Source organism: Pollachius pollachius (assembly GCF_949987615.1).
Source record: "Pollachius pollachius genome assembly, chromosome: 2".
Taxonomy (NCBI): domain Eukaryota; kingdom Metazoa; phylum Chordata; class Actinopteri; order Gadiformes; family Gadidae; genus Pollachius; species Pollachius pollachius.
This window is the reverse complement of record NC_136935.1, coordinates 47,543,361-47,562,215: the sequence shown is the minus strand read 5'-3', so window position 1 is coordinate 47,562,215 and position 18,855 is coordinate 47,543,361. Positions and strand designations below refer to the sequence as shown.

The 18,855-nt window shown below is 47.3% G+C and overlaps 1 protein-coding gene across 1 annotated transcript in view; it reads right to left on the bottom strand.

Moving 5' to 3' along the window:
* Positions 1-368: 368 nt before the first annotated feature.
* Positions 369-18,855, bottom strand: part of sorcs1 (sortilin-related VPS10 domain containing receptor 1) — a gene marked incomplete at both ends in the record, with an annotated part of 104,441 nt that continues 85,954 nt past the window's right edge. Inside the window, 13 exons of the mRNA XM_079759075.1 lie at positions 369-442; positions 576-736; positions 1,363-1,468; positions 2,235-2,334; positions 4,304-4,438; positions 5,169-5,281; positions 5,889-6,015; positions 7,689-7,822; positions 9,830-10,016; positions 11,561-11,732; positions 13,722-13,835; positions 16,653-16,786; positions 18,248-18,365. Of these exons, the coding sequence (XP_079615201.1) occupies positions 369-442; positions 576-736; positions 1,363-1,468; positions 2,235-2,334; positions 4,304-4,438; positions 5,169-5,281; positions 5,889-6,015; positions 7,689-7,822; positions 9,830-10,016; positions 11,561-11,732; positions 13,722-13,835; positions 16,653-16,786; positions 18,248-18,365 (1,675 nt within the window). The remainder of the gene's footprint in view (positions 443-575; positions 737-1,362; positions 1,469-2,234; positions 2,335-4,303; positions 4,439-5,168; positions 5,282-5,888; positions 6,016-7,688; positions 7,823-9,829; positions 10,017-11,560; positions 11,733-13,721; positions 13,836-16,652; positions 16,787-18,247; positions 18,366-18,855) is intronic.

Sequence of the window (18,855 nt, the reverse complement as noted above, 5' to 3'; positions counted from 1 at the left end):
AAGGTTTGATAGCAAAGTGCAGAAGATCACTGCAGACAGAGCGGCAACGCGTAACCCCAGCAAGGTTTCATGTGTGAAAGGAAAGGTATAAATCCATTCAGGCAGGAACAGGGATGCCGCAACACATCAGACCTCCTTCTCGGTTAATAGGTGAGACCAAAAAAGGCGCGGAAAAATAGGAGAAAAAGAGGGGAAAAAAGGATATCCAAGCTACCAAGCCAAGTTGGGAACAATAAATACTGAAAGGTGGGGAAAAAGAATAGGAACGCACCCAGGAGTTAGAGGAATTACTGTAAAAGCGAGTCGTTATCCAAATGTGCATACTTATTGATTTTTCATTGCTTTTTTTGCCTGTATCTCCGTGGGATTCAACTCCTGACCGAGGCGGGCTCGGCCAACCCTCGGGGCAGTAACGGGTGGCGGTGGAACCTAGCCGGGGCCACTTGTAAACAAAGCGACGACAGGTGGGACAACATGACGACAAGTGACACACACCGCCACAAGGGCGCATTCCAAATGAAAGTCGTGTCGGGGAGAGAAAAACATGAAAAATCAAAGAGTGCTTGGTGTTTTACCGTTGGGCCGTGAGTTGAACTCTGTGTCCAGAATCTCCAAGGATGCCACCAGGCCCCGCTGGGAGTCGGGCGTGCTATCTGTCGGACTTTCTGGACTTTGGATCATTTCTTGCTCTTTTTCGTTCTGCATTTGCGCATAGACGTTGAGGCCTGGGATCTTCCTTGAGAAAAGATTCACAATGAGGCCGTGCATATACAACAAAACACTGATAAATACATGCAATACCGACACCACGGGAGGTCCCTGAGGCTCCTAGGACGGACACAACTTTCTTAAGTAAAGGCTCTGGTTCCTGTTTATGCAATCTAAGCTATTTTTTTTGTTTGTTATGCACATTAGCCAATATGTTTCTGTGAAACCCCCTAATTATCCACAGGTTTAAACTTTCTTTTGAGCTTGCCTGCGGACGCTCTGGGACTTTTTCACTTTGAAGTTGCTTACAGGCCCTAAGAAATTATTCAACATTTTGCAAAAAGGTCAACTTCCCCCACACCTAAATATTGATAATACCTTTGGAGCTACTGACATTTACAACGTATTGTGAGTGTGTGTGGAAGAACCTATCAATAGATGGATTTGAGGCAGGCGTCTTGCCAGGTCGTGAGGAAAATACGAAACTCAAAAAATGTGCACGAGTCGGTCCGAAGTTCCTTGTAGACATTTGACGAGCACAACTCGGTTGTTAACACTGTTTACGGAGCTGTCAGGGCTCAAGGCTGTATAACTTTCACCCCAAGGTGTGTTATGAAGGCTTTACAGACACGTGACATCCCGGGAACACTTTACCTTTTGAATTTGTAGACGACAAATACCGCTAATCCCACAACCACTACAGATAGCAGCATTAGCATGGCCGAGCCGCTGTGGTTCTCACTGAAGTCCACTTGGGGCGCTGCAATGCAAGATAACATAAAGGAAAGGACAGAAGAGCAACAAAGCATAAAGGGGACCCCAATGATGTGTTTTGCTCGCAGCTAAATCATGCATCATGTCATAAAACATAAGACAGTAAATTGGCGCCTGCGTTGCACAGAATATGAATCATCATTTAGTACGGTATAGTATTGGCATCTCTTACTGGTGGTCTTATAAGCCCCCTAGGACAGAAGCAGCATCTCCAATAGGAAGAGGCACACATACTTGTAACGATGCTCACTCTCTGAATGTCTCTGTGTAGCTACATGTGGGGAGCCAATCACACACAGGGTTGGGGGTTGTTAGTTGAGGGGGCGCAGTCAAATAATTAAAAGGTACAATATGCAAGATTGGCGATTTCAAGCGACAGTTCAAGTTGAAATTTTGAGTTGAAAGAAATTGAACTCTCCAAAACTTTCCCATCAACAAAACGCGACACTTAAAAAAAAAAAAACGAACACAGGATTTCTCATCAGAGTTGGAGCAATACTAGATCTAGATACATATATAGCTTTAAAACTAGCATCTACGCCGCAGACTGTGTTTCAGAGCATATTACAAAACGAAGATAACTTGCATATTGTGCCTTTAATTAAAGAAAAAAATTCCTTGCTCTGTATCTTGATTTCATCGTCAGCGCGTTTCTCGACATGCCTAATGTTACACTGAGGCTGGATAACATAGCAGCCCTCCCCCCGCTAAAATGAAACAAGATGGCGGTGGGGTGTGTACAGGTGTGTTACCTGCGGACAGGTGGGCTGAGTGCACCGTGACCTGGACCCCCGGCCGCAGCGTGAACTGCACCAGGTTCTGTTTCAGGGCGGTGAGCAGCGCCTCAGAGAGCTGGGGGAGAGAGAGACACAGAGCGAGAGCGAGAGAGAGAGAGAGAGGTCTATTATTGTGAATACATTTGGCAAAGTACTGCCTGCTATGTTTAATGCATGCGAATGAAATGCAAATGCGACCGCAGATGAGGATTTTTTTGACAGATATGTCTAAAGGCTGCATCGGTTGTATTGAAATTTTGATGAAATGCCGACAACTATTCAGACTAAAAAGTCTAGGTTTGTTCCCAGTGAGGCTAGACACACTTTGAACTTTTCTAACTATTGTTAGAACTTTTTCTTTGAGTATGGGAGGACCAGACCTGCATTATATATAAGCAGCACTAGTGGTGCATCTGGAGTCATTAGCAACGAAGAACTAGACAGATTTTGATACGCTATGAAACAAGACGTGTCTCTGAGAAAACAGGCTTTTGGAGTTTGTTTATCTTTTCGCAAATAAAGTGGCTGTATTCACAAAAAACGATAATTTAGAACTTACAAAATGTCCATAATATTGCAAAATGTGTTTCTGTACCCTCATATGACCATGCAGTGAATGGGTTGAACATAATAGACATAAAGGAATAATCAGTCTTTTATTATTATTATTACGAATGTGTTCCCACAGGCTGCATGGCCCACTCTGCAGAAGAGAGGTGTTTTATTCTCACATAATGATATAACCGTTGATCGTAATGTTCTACTTGGATCACGGCCTTTGTAATGTTTAATGCGGTGGTCTTGATTAAGCAGAAGAAAAACAGCCTGGTCTGAGTTTCACAGAAAGGCAGAGGAACTAGAAATAAAAGAGACACTGACTAAACAAATCCATTCAGTCTCGCTCACCCCACACCCCTCGACCGAAACCTTCATCCATCTCATCTCCCCTCCACAGCTAAATTAATTGTGATATAAGTAATTCCTCTCGTCCTTCATGGCTCCCTTTACACTTTTTAGAAGGTTAATTTTAGACATGGCCATGAATAATCAGCACTTCCCCCTCCCCCACACACATTCCCCCCACCCCCCTCCCATGTGCCAGGGTCAGCAAATCTATTATATATTCTAATAAGCCGTGTAACAAACTAAGAGGCCAACCTTGAATTAATATTCATAAGTAACCCTAACTCAGGATAGGAAGTGGATTCTTTACAAAGGGAGTGTGAGAAAGAGAGGAAGAGGAGAGAGGAAGAGGAGAGAGGAGGAAGGAGAGAGGCGAAGGAGCAGGACGGAAGACAATGCCATTGATTTCCCTGCTGGGTCTGTTTTGCCGGCGTGTCTGCAGAATACCTCTCCGGGAAACGTTACATTGTTACATAGGCGCCGTCCTACGGAAAATACACTGGGTCTTTGGCCCCGGGCCTGACTCTCTTCCTATCGATAGGAGATTTACTGTTCCTCAGGGCTCCTGTGAGACGGCACGCTTTCTCCTCCCAGTGGGGGGAGTCTGAGTCACTCTTGTTAATGAACGGCGAGTTAGTCATGGCCGTGCGGTGCGCCCACTCAGCAGCGCAACACTGACCTCTGCTGGTGGTACAGCAGAATGCGCCCACTTTGTTTTTAACAGGATTTCTGAATGACTCACAGCAGTCACTATCGTGACGCACACCAACAATAATGCTTCTGAATATTTTTGGCGAAGGGCTTCCTGCTGTAGAGAGTGGTAAACAAACATCTACAGATGACATTATGATCCATAAATGACTCATTTGTTAAAAGCAACTTCATTGTGTAGTTAATGCTCATTCATGAATGCTCATTCATTAATTCAGTCATTAATGAACGGATATGGCTGACTGATCATACAGGTGTCAATTGGGGGGGGGGGGGGGGGGGGGGGGAGGGAGAGATTTAACCCAGGAGTTTTTGGGCTTGGACTCTAATCTTACACGTACCCATTCACCTTCACACACTCATTCATAAACATACATATAGACACACACACACAGACACACACAGGTGTTTGCGTTGCGGCGGTTGCCCACCTGGTCTAACTGGGCGGCGCTGCTCTCGGGCTTCCCCTCCGCCGGCTTGTGGTCGGGCAGCAGGAAGAACTCTGCGGTGGTGGGCAGGCCGGGCAGCACGGCCACCAGCAGCTGCTCCTCCCCCACCGCTGTAGCCTGGCAGGGGGGGAGGGGGCACAGGGAAACGTTAGCCACTTACCCGGCGTGGAGCTGCCAACATGAACTGGGGCCCTTAGGGGGGCCTGCTGGTAGGCTCTGGCGTAGAGAACTGTTGGATAGGCTTGACACACTTTACTTTTTCAGTAATTACCGCCACGGTATTTAAGATAAGATAAGATAAGATATACTTTATTCATCTCAGCAGAGAAATTTAGGCAAACAAACAAGAAAAAACATAAAAACATTAAACATGGACACGTACACACTCTGCGTGTTGTTTGAATTAGACGTGGTAATGATGCTATATACGCTATGCATGTATGCGTACAGAATGTATATTGACAGTGTATATAACATATAGCGGTCACTGCTGCCGATCATACATCGCGACCGTCACGTCGCTGGAGTCATTCAACCAACCAAACGTCACGTCGCTGGAGTCCCTCGACCAATCAAACGTCACTTCGCTGGAGTCATTCAACCAATCAAACGTCACGTCGCTGGAGTCCCTCGACCAATCAAACGTCACGTCCCTGGAGCCGATCGACCAATCCCGCCACTCTGACCAAACACTCCCCTCCCCATGGGTCACTTAGGTGTGAGGTGGCTGAACAGGGATCATGTCAGCTGTCAGAAGAAACTGCCTCCCAAGGCACCAGAGCACGACGCACGGGACTGGGAGGGAGGGGTTGGAGGCAGGGAGGGAGGAGGGAGAGGGAGGTTCTACCTGGATGAGAGAGGTCCGGATGACCCTGCTCAGGTCCAGCCTCCACTCAGCCACCTCGGGGTTGTGGTCGTCCAGATTTGCCGAGAAGGACAGCAGGTGAGACCTGAACACCTCTGGGAGAGAGACAGAAACCGATCCATGTTAGATCATGCTGGCCCCAATCCACAAAGTCCATTGATTTTAAGATATATAGGTATAAAGCTACATATACCTAGATCTAAATCGATTTAGACCTTAATATAGATATGTACTTTATATGCAATAGGGAGCGGGAGATCGATTTAGATGTAGTTGTCTATATCTCTAAAGCTATATCAACATCTAGATCTAGAGCTGTATGGATACAGACCTAGATATCGATATGTTTATATATATAGATGTGAGCTACATATATCTCGATCTAGAGCTATAGCGATAGATATAAGTAGCTTTACATCTAGATATCAGTGCCTAGATCTACATCGATCTAGGGTCTAAGTATAGCTATTGATATCTATATATATACATATATATATTTGTATCGATATATATATATATCACTATAGGTTGATACACATCAAATATGTATCGATATATCAATATATCTGTAATAAAGAACATATCTCGTTAAGGATTCTTCACCAGTGACTGTGTATGTATAAGTGGAGGTGTGTATAAGCGTGACCAGTGGAGGGCTAGGGTGGTGATCAGGGGGTTGGGGTCCATGGGGGTCCAGCTCACCGTGCACTGAGATGGTCTTCCTATCCTGCAGGATGGTGCTCCCTGCTGACACCTGCACCGTCACCGTGGTGTCCCCCTCCTGGGGGAAGGTGCACGCCACACTGCCCTCCAGGGTGATGATCGGCTGCTGGGGGGGGGAGAGAGAGAGAGAGAGAGAGACACAGAGAAAGAGACAGAGAGAGAGAGAGAGAGAGAGAGAGAGAGAGGGAGAGAGAGAGAGAGAGAGAGAGAGAGAGAGAGAGACACACACAGAGAAAGAGACAGAGAGAGAGAGAGAGAGAGAGAGAGAGAGAGAGACACAGAGAAAGAGACAGAGAGAGAGAGAGAGAGAGAGAGAGAGAGAGAGAGAGAGAGAGAGAGAGAGAGAGAGACACAGAGAAAGAGACAGAGACAGAGAGAGAGAGAGAGAGAGAGAGAGAGAGAGAGAGAGAGAGAGAGAGAGAGAGAGAGAGAGAGAGAGAGCGAGAGAGAGAGAGCGAGATCGTCATACAAAGACAGAGACAGAGAGAGAGAGTTTTTTGGGTCTGTCTGCCAAAGAAAAACTAATCCTTCAACAGTTTGTCAGTCGAAAGTCTAACTGGTCCATCCATGGGGGTCCCCGTGCCACATGCTGAACCCAGACAATCAGGAAGACGGATGACTGGTAAAACACTAAAAATACAGAACACTAGCCCTGCAACCAAGTGGGAATCAATGCACACTGTAAAGAACACATTTTGAGCTCAACACACCAGTATTTTATCCGGGGAGCCTGCCAAATTGAAACAGCCGTTTTAGCTGGTGTTGACATAAAAAAATTGCATACAGTTAAGAAAAAAAGCATTCCTTTTGACCTCAACTGTAAATGTGTTTCTGCTTTGTGTCACCTTTGCAGCTGTGGTTTGAATAACAATTGAGGTGGGCTTTCGTAAAAAGCCACCCTTCTATTAGGATGATTGACGACGCAAACGTTGGCTCATTTGAGCAAACAGCATGCTATCGCACCAAGGCAGATGCGCCGCTCACGACGGAGTCGTTTAGAAGGGCGCTTTTATCCAAAACGACTGAGTTAATGTTGTTCATTTCCGGCGAAGAGCTAGGCATCTTGCTCAAGGGCGCCTGCGGCTAGACTGTGATCTACACTTGGAGCTTTTCCTACCCTGTCGAGATCATCACCCCGCATGAAAACAAGTCAATATGTGGGAAGTGTGTGTGGATGATGGCTGGGGTGAGTCTGTTTAAACCAGCCGTCGTCCACACACACTCACACACAATAACTAAGAGCTGAGACGGTGTTCATAACTTGTGCGAATATAAGAGAGACGGAGAGAGAGAGCGAGAGAGAGAGGGGCATTGCTCTATCTTTTCAAAATAACGTTATATTCAAATCCCCCGCGAACCCAAATGATTCAAGGTACTTAATTGTGTAGCATCTACAGTACCTGCTATCATTGCTTTACATGGGGAATGGGTTAGCATAGCGATTGTAATACTTGCACTTGGTTCTATGAACATCTTTACTGTACCGACAGCGATATATTGTTTCACTTCTTAGGACAAATGTACTTATTGTAACAAATGCACTTATTGTATGTCGCTTTGGATAAAAGCGTCTGCTAAATGCCATAAATGTAAATGTAAATGTAAATGATTGGAAAAAACATGTATAGATTTTAATTTATGGCAAACTGCCGCATACAACTTGGCACAAGGTGTATGTGGGCAGTTTGCCATAAATTAAAATCTATACATAGTTTTTGGTGTACATCATCAGTGTGTACATCGTGTGTGTACAGTGTGTGTACAGTGTGCCCGGCCCACCTCGCTGCTGTTGCCTATCCACCAGATGTAGGTGACTGTGCCAACCTGGCCCGGCCACAGCACGGCCGTCAGGTTCACCTCCTTGTTCCTCACCGCCACGAAGGGGGCCACCAGGTGGATGTAGTCCAGCTGACCTGCTCGGGCACACACACACACACACACACACACACGACGCATCAAAAACACATACATAGATAGACACGCATATGCACACAGGCATACACCACACAGGCACATACACACATACCCACAAGCGTACATCACATACACACACATAAACACAGATACGTCACACAACAAACACACCCATATCACACATACACACCCTTCACACACACACAAACACACACACACACACACACACACACACCCACACACACAGACACACACAAAAACATTACAGCAAACACCAATTTGCCCCCATCCCCTGCTGTGCAACACTGCATAAAGCCGAGAGGATAGATCGATGGATACGCCAACTTCTCTGGCAGCAATAAGCTTATGTTCTGAGGGAGGAAGGCGTTGTTTGAGGAGGGGAGGAAGGCGTTGTTTGAGGAGGGAGGAAGGGGTTGTGTGTGGAGGGAGGAAGGCGTTGTGTGTGGAGGGAGGAAGGCGTTGTGTGTGGAGGGAGGAAGGCGTTGTTTGTGGGGGCAGCGGGGGAGGGATGAGGAGAGGAGGTTGGGGGGATGGGGGGACCGAGGCAGGTTCATTTCGCCGTGAACCCTCTCTTGCGGCAGGGTGCCGGCAGCTGCCATCTGTGTGTTATTTCTCATATCGGTGCCCAAGGTGACTCCGTCGGCAGGCGCTCTACGGCGGGCCAATCGGGGGAAGTGACAGACTGTGACAGAGAGAGGGAGAGAGAGAGACAGGAACAGAGATAGGGAGAGAGAGACAGAGAGACAGAGAGAGGGAGAGAGAGAGAGAGAGAGAGAGAGAGAGACAGAGAGACAGAGAGAGGGAGAGAGAGAGACACACACACACAGAGACAGAGAGAGAGACAGGAACAGAGATAGGGAGAGAGAGACAGAGAGAGGGAGAGAGAGAGAGAGACATAGACAGAGAGAGGGAGAGAGATAGGAACAGAGATAGGGAGAGAGAGACAGAGAGAGACAGAGAGAGAGAGAGAGATACAGAGACAGAGAAGAAGACAGAGACAGAGAGAGCGAGAGAGATACAGAGACAGAGAGAAAGGCAGAGACAGAGAGAGAGATAAAGAGAGAGAGAGATACAGAGACAGAGAGAAAGACAGAGACAGAGAGACAGAGAGAGAGAGATGAGGAGATACAGAGACAGAGAAAGAAAGAGACAGAGAGAGAGGGAGAGGGAGACAGAAAGAGAGGGGGAGAGAAAGAGAAAGAGAAAGAGAGAGAGAGAGGGAGACAGAGAGAGAGAGAGAGAGAGAGAGGGGAGAGGGGGAGAGAAAGAGGGGGAGAGGGGGAAGAGGGAGAGAGGGACACAGACAGAGAGACAGATAGAAAGACACTGAGAGCCAGAGAGGCGAGAGAGAGACAGAGACAGATTGTGTGCTGAGGGGTTCTCAGCGCTCCCTGATCAATAGGAGCGGGCGCCGTCACATCCGTCACAACTGAGGAGACCCCAAGCGGTGAGGGGCGGGAGGTAGGGTGGGGTGGGTGTGGGGGGTGTTGTTTGACGGGGATGTGGGAGAGAGATGTCGCTGCGTTGTGTTTGTGTGTGTTATGTGTCGGGTGGTTGGAGAGGGGGGGGGGGTTTGGAGCACCTCTGTGGGTGCAGGATGCAGACACCGAGCTGAGTGACTGGTAAATGGGATTCGTGTTTGGGGCTTTGAGCAGAGGGGAAAGGTTTCCTGGGAGAGGGGAAGGGCTGTTCTGCGTGGTGCAGCAGCCGCACCATGTGATGGTGCCGTCGGTGAAGGAGGAGAAGAGAGGCGATCGTGAGATTGAGGCGGGTTAAACGGAAGACAGGGAAGGAAGGGGGAGGGGAGTGGGACGGCGTAGGGGTCGGGGTTGAGGGAACAAAAAAAATGCAAAGGAAACCCTTCGGAGAATCGGCAATTGAAAACGAAAACAGAGAAAAACTCCAAAACATACAAAAAGCCAAAACATGGGGGTCAAGAGGGATAGACCGTCGCTTGAATCCCGTCGCCACGGTTACGGCCTCACATGTGACGTGCAGGTAGAGCACGGCGGCGTCCGAGCCCAGGTGGTTCTGGGCGCTGGCCGCCACGCGGTAGATCCCCACCGCCTTGTACACGTGCCGCACTCCACCATCCACGGAGCTCACGTTGGAGTAGGTGAGGGCGTGGCCGTCGCCGAAGTCCAGCGTCACGCTGGTGCTGCTGCCGTCGCCCTGGGAGACAAGCACCACGACAACCGTGAGGCAGTGGGGATGAGGATGATCAGGACGCTCGTTAAGGCCCAGCCTTCCTGCCTGCAGCAGGAAAGTTGGACTTCTTCAAAGTGCACAGAAAGTGCATTGAACGGAAGACACATACATTAAGTACAAAATCACACGTCTGACGGCTAAACCAAGACACAGGACATTGCTGAGATGAACTTTAACGATCATTCCACGGCTGATCGTTAAAGTTGCCTTCAGCGGGGACCACTCCCACACATCCAACCAATCAAACACGAGAATCAGGTCATCAGGGTACCTGCTCTTTTTGGCCTATCATGTTCCAGGTACTTTCCAGGACCTTCTCTATAACCTCTCTCATATCTCCCAGTAATAACCGTCATTAATGGCCGCTCTAATCTCTTTTAAATGAGTCTTATAATAGACAAACTTTTTCTTTATTCGATGACAGCTGTAAGTGACCTCAGTGAAGTGCATTATAACCCTTGACTTCAAGCAGTTAACTTCAAGAATATCCCAGAACCCACACAGTTGTTCCATCAAATCGTCTATTGACCCCAAATAAAACCCGCCCTGACGGGGCCCTGGACCTCTCAGTGGGGGGCCCACACCCAGTGGCCCCCAAGGGCTCCAGGCCCCAATGCGACCGCACTGTCCGCATTACCGATATTAACGCCACCGGCTCTCACCATCCAGTATTTTGCCCCTCACGAAAGATGACACACAAACACACACATATAAAAAGCAAAAAAAAAAAAAAGCAATAAAAGAACATTGGTTGCAATTATACCAAAGCCAAACTGTGCATCCAACGACGTTCCCCATCATTTCACGTCCCAGGCATTTCATGGATAAATCACAGTTATTATCCACATAAATGGAAATAACTTGATATCCGTACTAACTACAGGAGCGGGGACTACACTGGGACTTTGGCTGGCACTATGCCAACCGAAAGTAAAAGACAGATTTCCTTTACTCGCATAATTTTCTTCATGACTGAAATTTGATTTGCCGTTCCAGGCACTCTTGGTGATAAAAGGATCCACAGAGCTCCAATATTTTAAACTGTTCGAATTAGGTATCCCTACATCTCAAAGTCTGTATCTGCTTTCACTCACCCTGTCTACCACCATCCCCTTGTCTGCCACGCCCGTTCATTCACACGTTTTCTTCTAGGCGTACGCACAGTCCATCACACAATCACCTCCTCTGACCCACAACCTCTTTTTTAAATTGTACATTTACATTTAGGGGACTTTTACTGACGCATTTTATCCAAAGTGACTTACAACCATTCATTCACACATCGGCGTCGGAGTCAACCACGCAGGGCGACAGCCAGCTCGTCGGGAGCGGTCAGGGTGAAGTGCCTTAGCTCAGGGACACCTCGACGCTCAGCTAGGAGGAGCCGGGGATCGAACCGCCAACCTCCCGGTTACCAGCCAACCCGCTCTACCTCCTGAGCTACTGCCGCCCGACCCTCTCCCACTTCCGGTTGGTGTTCTACTCTGCTCCACCACTGATTGGCTCACCTCCTCCAGGAAGACGAGGAAGGTGACGTTGGCGGCCAGCGTGGCGGTCAGCGTGCCCTCTCCCGTGACCAGGTGCAAGCCCCGGGGCGCCTGGACCGGACAGCGCTGCCGCCTGGACGTGTACTCGGCGATCACCCCCGCCGTGCAGTTATTGGAGACAACCTTCCTGTAGCTGGAGGACACACACACACACACACACATACACACACACACACAGGTAAGCACAGAAAGGTACACAACACACACACACACAGGTAAACTCAGAGAGAGACACAACACACACACACACACACACACACACACACACACACACACACACACACACACACACACACACACACACAGGTAGGTGCACACAGATAGGCACAGGCACGGGTACGCAGAGAGAGAGACACAACACACACACACACACACACACACAGGTAGGTGCACACAGATAGGCACAGGCACGGGTACGCAGAGAGGGACACAACACACACACACACATACATACAGTCACAAGAACACACAGATAGGGACACACAAATACAAGTACACACAGATAGGGACACACACACACACAAACACACACAGGCACAGGTACACATACAAAGGAACACCAACACACACACACACACACACAGGCACACACAGATAGGACCATAACGCACACAAACACAGGCGCAGGTACACACAGATGGGGGAACAGAGTAGAAAATCTGTTCATAAATAACAGGCAGCCATTTCACTCCGAGCGCGATTACAGGGCAGGACTGGAGTGCTTCTGAACTCTCATATTACCGGCTGCACCCCGAAAAGAACAGGCCGAATGCGAACATGATTTTCTCTCCTGCCTCACTGAACTGCTATTTCTTTGGTTAAGATGCAGGAAGTTGAAAAACAAAAACATCTCATATCGTGCAGTCATAGCCACACAGGCACACAGATAACTGCTTGCTCAGAGTTGAAACCTACAGTCCATAATGCACAGGTCTTACATCAACCTGCGGCTGTCCATAACTCCATTAGGACGTTTAAGGCCTCTTCAATCATGTGGTAATGGTAAAAGACATGCACAGCGCGTTTCTAGGTCATTTAAGAATCAACCAAAACAACATAAGGGAAGCTAGTCCCATGCATACATATCACACCGTCCAGGCCGAGGGGGGGGAACAACAAGCTAAAACGCGCCGACAATCAGGTTCCCTCCCGGGCGATTAAATACGTCTCTGTGTTGTGACCCTCCCTGATCACGTATTCAAGTACGTGGAAATGACCCTGATTGAAATTTCGTTTGCAAGCTCCCGCCGACAGCATGCACCAAAACCTCGTCCTTCACGCCCTGCTGGCTGGCTCGGAGATATTATCACAATCACGCACTTGATCATTCAAGGGGGTTGTGCTGTGTTCCCGGGGCCTGTCCCTGTACTTTCACAAGGCTAATGTCTGTCTCCCCCCCAAAGTCCCACCCTCCACACGGCTCACCTGAATGTGCAATGTACCTGGCTCGCCGACAATGCAGTTGCTGCAGGCAATGCTCCATGGGGGAGGGGGGAGGAAGGGAGGAAGATACCACAGCCCAGTTCCATTCTGATCTCTATTCTTACCTCTTTTCTGATCTCTATTCTGATGGTAGCACTGCAGCCAGCAGTCCTATCATGGTATGGTGAGTCCTCCCCCCCTCCCACCTCCGTCACCCCTCCAAGGTGGAGAGGCTGGGAGGAAAGAGGTCACCTCACCTAAGCCAAGTTCTGTTCTGATCTTATCTAGGACCAGGTAGTCTTACCATGTTATAGCGCTGGGCTAAGGTGACCTCCCCCCCCCCTCCCTCCCCCTCTCTGGGGAAAGGTCCCATCAGCCCGGGTCTATTCTGCTCAAATCTCGGCCACAGGAGCCCTATTTTATGGCACCGGGCTGAGGTAAACTGCCCCACTCCTTCCTGCCGCCCATCCCGTCCCCCTACATACGTCAAACCACCTGTTGATTTGAATCCTTTACACACACTTTTCCTAACAACGTCCGTGTCCGGGACAGGATGTTTCAGTCTCCCATCAGGAAAAGTGGATTAGTTATGGCCCTTTTTGTGTTTGCTGTTCTAATACAAAGCAAAAAAAGGGGAAAAAGCCCCCATTCACTCCACTGCGAGACTCATTCTTTTGAAAGCCCCCAGGCCTTTACTTACCCAGTGCTTCTGAGGAACGTTGTCCCAGTGGTGCAGCTCCGGGACATGGAGGACGGGTGGAACCAGAAGGCGGGGCTACACTTGCCGTCCGTTCTGCGGTCGTAGCCGTAGTCACTGCAAAGAGCCAGCCAATCAGTGAGCCAGAACAAAACAACACCGCTACAGAGCTTTGGGAAAATCAGTTAATGTTTGCAGAGCATAAAATCCCAAATTATGGTGATGTAAGCAGGTAAGTACATCAGCATATACTTACCTGTTGATGCTAAACTCAAATATTGCTACATTTTTCATTTTATTTTGGAGAGCCTTTCGGGTGATTGGTTTTGGTAATGCTACAGCTACCGGCAACAGCACTAAAACAATTTTTAGGATGTTTCTAACAACGCCATTATTTGTCCTGTTAAATGAGCCCGGGTCAAATACGCGCTGTCGAACACATTGGGCCAATTAATGTGACACGCAAACGGACGTTAGGACTAGAACACCGTTAATGAAAGCCATTAGCCTCGGTGATGAATGAGTTTTGACAAAACCACAAGAGCAACATTAGAAAAACAATGAAACCACAACATTAATGAATGAGTAACGGTTGGGTAATGTGCAGTGTTTCTGTGTTCACATGTAGTGTGTCTTCAGCAGTGTGTATGTAACAGTGTCTGTAGCAGTGTGTCTGTATTAATGTGTCTGTAGCAGTGTGTCTGTGGCAGTGTGTCTGTAGCAGTGTGTCTGTAGTAGTGTGTCTGTTGTTTTGTGTCTGTAACAGTGTGTATGTAGTCTTGTGTCTGCAGCAGTGTGTAGTAGTGTGTCTGTAACAGTGTGTCTGTAGTGTGTCTGTATTAGTGTGTCTGTAGTAGTGTGTCTGTGGTAGTGTGTCTGTGGTAGTGTGTCTGTGGTAGTGTGTCTGTGGTAGTGTGTCTGTAGCAGTGTGTCTTTGGTAGCGTGTCTGTAGTAGTGTGTCTGTGTTAGTGTGTCTGTGGTAGTGCGTCTGTGGTAGTGTGTCTGTGGTAGTGTGTCTGTGTTAGTGTGTCTGTGGTAGTGCGTCTGTGGTAGTGCGTCTGTGGTAGTGTGTCTGAAGTAGTGTGTCTGTGGTAGTGTGTCTGTGGTAGCGTGTCTGTGGTAGCGTGTCTGTGGTAGTGTGTCTGTGGTAGTGTGTCTGTGGTAGTGCGTCTGCAGCAGTGTGTCTTTTGTTGTGTGTCTGTAGCAGTGTGTCTGTGGTAGTGTGTCTGTAGTAGTGTGTCTGTGGTAGTGTGTCTGTGGTAGTGCGTCTGCAGCAGTGTGTCTGTTGTTGTGTGTCTGTGGTAGAAAGGGGTTGGCCTGAATATACCTTGGGTTTCCAAACAAATATCTGAATATTCAGCGGAGAAAAACAAAAGGAAAATATTGTGGTGTTTATCTTTCACTGCCTGTAAACGTAGCGGGCGGAGACCGTTGCTCCAGGATCGGGTTTTTATCTAGTGATTGTTTTTCCTCCAGTGTCGTTTTTAAGTGGTTCAATTGGTAAAACAAAATAGCAAAACAACAACATCCCGTCAGCGGCCTTTGGATCCCCTCATCAGCGCGAGTCCGATTTGGTTAAAGTTTCCGAATACAAATGGGTTTCCAAAGTTTGAGAGTAAGCCTGACATCAGTTCCAATTATCAGGTAGCAAATAGGTGGTTTGAGCATTGTGCAAAGTTTTGAGTATATTTCACAGCCGGACGAGGGCTGTTTACCCGGTGGTAAATCAAAGACAGGTGTTATTGTTCGGGACAGATTGCCATTCAAGGAAAAACATTTCTACCTGTTCTATTCTAGTTGACTGAATAAACACCAAGTTATTGTTAGTAGGTAGAGCTTTTTGGTGTCTATTGGACTCGCATTCACATTGAAATAGGAGCTATATATGTCATTATTAAAACCCTACTGAAACCATTAAGGCCCGATGGCCTGAAAGCCTTAATCCCCGTTTAAGGTTTGCGTATCCTCAAAGCGCTCCCGCAATATTCAAATAATCAGAGTCAGAATATCGAACGATTAAACTAGCAAATGATAAACGGTTGTGTGTGTGTGTGGTAGTGTGTCAACGGTAGTGTGCGTGTGTGTGTGTGGAAGTTTGTCTGCAGTAGTTAGTGTGGTAGTGGGTCAGTGTGCGTGTGTTTTGTGTGTGTGTGTGTGTGTGTGTGCGTGCGTGGTAGTGTTTCGGCGGTCATGTGCGCGCTAGTGTGTGTGTGTTTTGTGTGCGTGGTAGAGTGAATGTGTGTGTGTGTGTGCACGGTATATATTTATTTATGTGTCAACGCTAGTGTGTATGTATATGAGCCAGAGCCTACTCTGTATGGTGGTGACTCCGGTGGAACCTCTTATAGTATGACAGTGTGCGTTCAAGCAGGGCTATAGCCGACGGTCGGATCGTAATAGCATGTGCACACAGACAGATCACATGGGAGTCGAGGGGAGTACTTGAACAGTTTCCACTTAGCATCCCAGACAATCTGACAGCCCGTCCACCGGTCTAACTGTGTCCATGACGGTGATCTTCTGTGTTTTCTGTTCAGCAGTTCGTCTCCCATACTTTCGACTAGAAGGAGGACCCATCAAGGACCCACAAAGTATCGAGGGAAGTCAAATATTGTGCATCAACAACTTAAAATACTTCCAATAGCTTGAGTGTATATTCTCAATGACCTTTCAAGTGGCTGATACAATAGATTAATGGAGCGCTAGACTGCATAAACATAACCGCTCCACGGCAGATATCAAAACCCTAACCTGAGGATAAATTAGGGGACTAACACGGCAGCGATTGATGAGTGTGGTCGTTTCCCCTCCTTGGTGGATTTATGTTCCATCCCACTGATTCATTATGGTATTTATACCTGTCACCTAGCCAGGCGAGTCAACTGCTTAGGCAGAGAAACACCCTCCCCCCCACCCCCTACCCCAGACACTCACCACTCAAAGTCTGCCTCGGTGCAGTCGCAGGGCGCCGACGTCATGGTGACCGAGTACCGCTTCCCCATGACACACCTGGCCGTGGGCTTCAGCTTCCTGTAGATCCTCTTCACACCCATGAGGCACGGCTCCCCCTTGTGGCCATATCGGAGAGTATAAATTTAAAAAAGAATAAATAAATAAATAGATAAATAAATGGGAAAAAACAAAACAAAGTAGCGCTGATGCATTTGCAGAGTGAGAGAGGAAGGGAGGAGAGGTTAGTTCACTGAGACTTTATTCAGAGTCATTTGTTTTCGAAATGGGCTGCGCAAAAAAACAACAATATATCCCAACGATTTGCTGAGCTCCTTGAAATGTGTGTGCTGCTTGAGTACGTCTGGGCCTGGGCTGAGATTGCCCTCGATGCGGTACATAGGTTTGAGCTTACCAAGAAAAAACTCTTATTAAGCTAACACCAATCCATTACTGTGGGCAAACAAAAAAAAGGATAAATAATATATATATATATGTATACATATATATAGATAAACAGAAGGAGAAAAAAAAAGCTCAGATCGAACAAACATGCGCTTTTGAAGTGGCTATTCTGGAATGCAAGCATTTCAGAAAAACTGCTTTTGCTTCATGACATAAATAGTGTTCCGGGAAGACAATTCTTCAGCTGTACAATAGGTGTCACAAGTGAGATATTTCAGAAACGCTGGCAGCTGTTCTCACAGCACCGCAGTCTTTTAAGGCCTTGCTACATGACTGCTAGCCTAGCGTGATGTCCCCCCATGCTGTGAACTCCCTGCCAGACGCATGTGTTTGACTTTAAGTAATTGAAGGCAAGGGAACTAAGTGGACGCGACCAGGTGGATGTATTTCCGTTTTCCATCAGTGCATACACACAGTGGGGACCGACTTCCATCATCCTCAGGAATCAACAGCGGATATTTTATGGGTGTGTTGGAAAAGTCCTCAATTTTACTACCCGCAGTGCATTACCACGCTCAAGGCAGTGGGGTGGAGTGAGGTTGGGTGTGGGAATTCGGAGAGAGACATCTAAATGTTTTCTTAGCAAGTGAAGTCCTGGCTCCTGATCAAGCCAACCTTTCTGCGGTCCAAACTTTAAGGAGACGGCACTTATGAAGGAGACAGGCCCCCCAGCATTTCCGGGACACACTTTGGACTATAAAAATGGTGTGCGAAAAAAGCTGACAGCTTTTATTTAGAATAATAGATCATTAATTCAATTTTATCACTTCGGGGGCTTTTTGGATATACAGCTGCATGGAAGTGAAAATATATGAAATAAATAAAGAATACAAATCGGGGCCGCAGGCGAAAGACTCGAAGCCAGTCTTGAAATGCAGATTTTAATATCTTACCCAAAACAGATTCATGCCTACAACGTGACAAAGACGTGATCAGAGATCGGGGGGGAAACAAAAAAAACTAACCCTGTTGTTGTGGATGAAATAAATAAAAAAACTTTACACAAAGTGCTGATATTTATGCAAATCTCATCCCATCCGTTTCATCCACGTGAACAGAAGCCACACGGGGGCTGCGGGTTGATCTGTGGGGTCCCCGAGGCGCTGTGTACCCACCTGGTCATGGAGGTGCCAGGTCTGGTAGTCCGCCTCCGTGCACCTCCTGTTGAAGATGGACCTGAAGTCGATCTTCACCAGCTGCCACTCGGAGCGGTGGCTGACATGGCCGAAGATCCTGGAGAACAGGCGAGCGACGCAAACACAGGGATTGTCGTGTTATGCTAGTGTGGAATTTAGAATATGTAATGCTAACGTAGACTATAGAATAAGTAATAATGTAGGATATGGAATATGTTATGCTAATGTAGAATATATAATACTTTAGACTAATGTAGAATATAGAATATGTTATACTAATGTAGAATATAGTTATGCTAAAGTGAGTATAGAATACGTCATACTAATGGAGAATATAGAATTGGTTATGCTAACGTGGAATATGGAACACGTTATGCTAACGTAGAATATAGAATACCATATACTAATGTAGAATACAGAATACTAACGTATAATATATAGAATATATAATACATTATTGTAGAACATAGAATAAGTCATACTAACGTCGAACCCAATGAGACAGAGAAATAGAGAGAGAGAGAGAGAGAGAGCGAGTTAGAGAGAGAGAGAGAGACAGCTCTGTGAGTGAGGGGAAATTCGGTGTG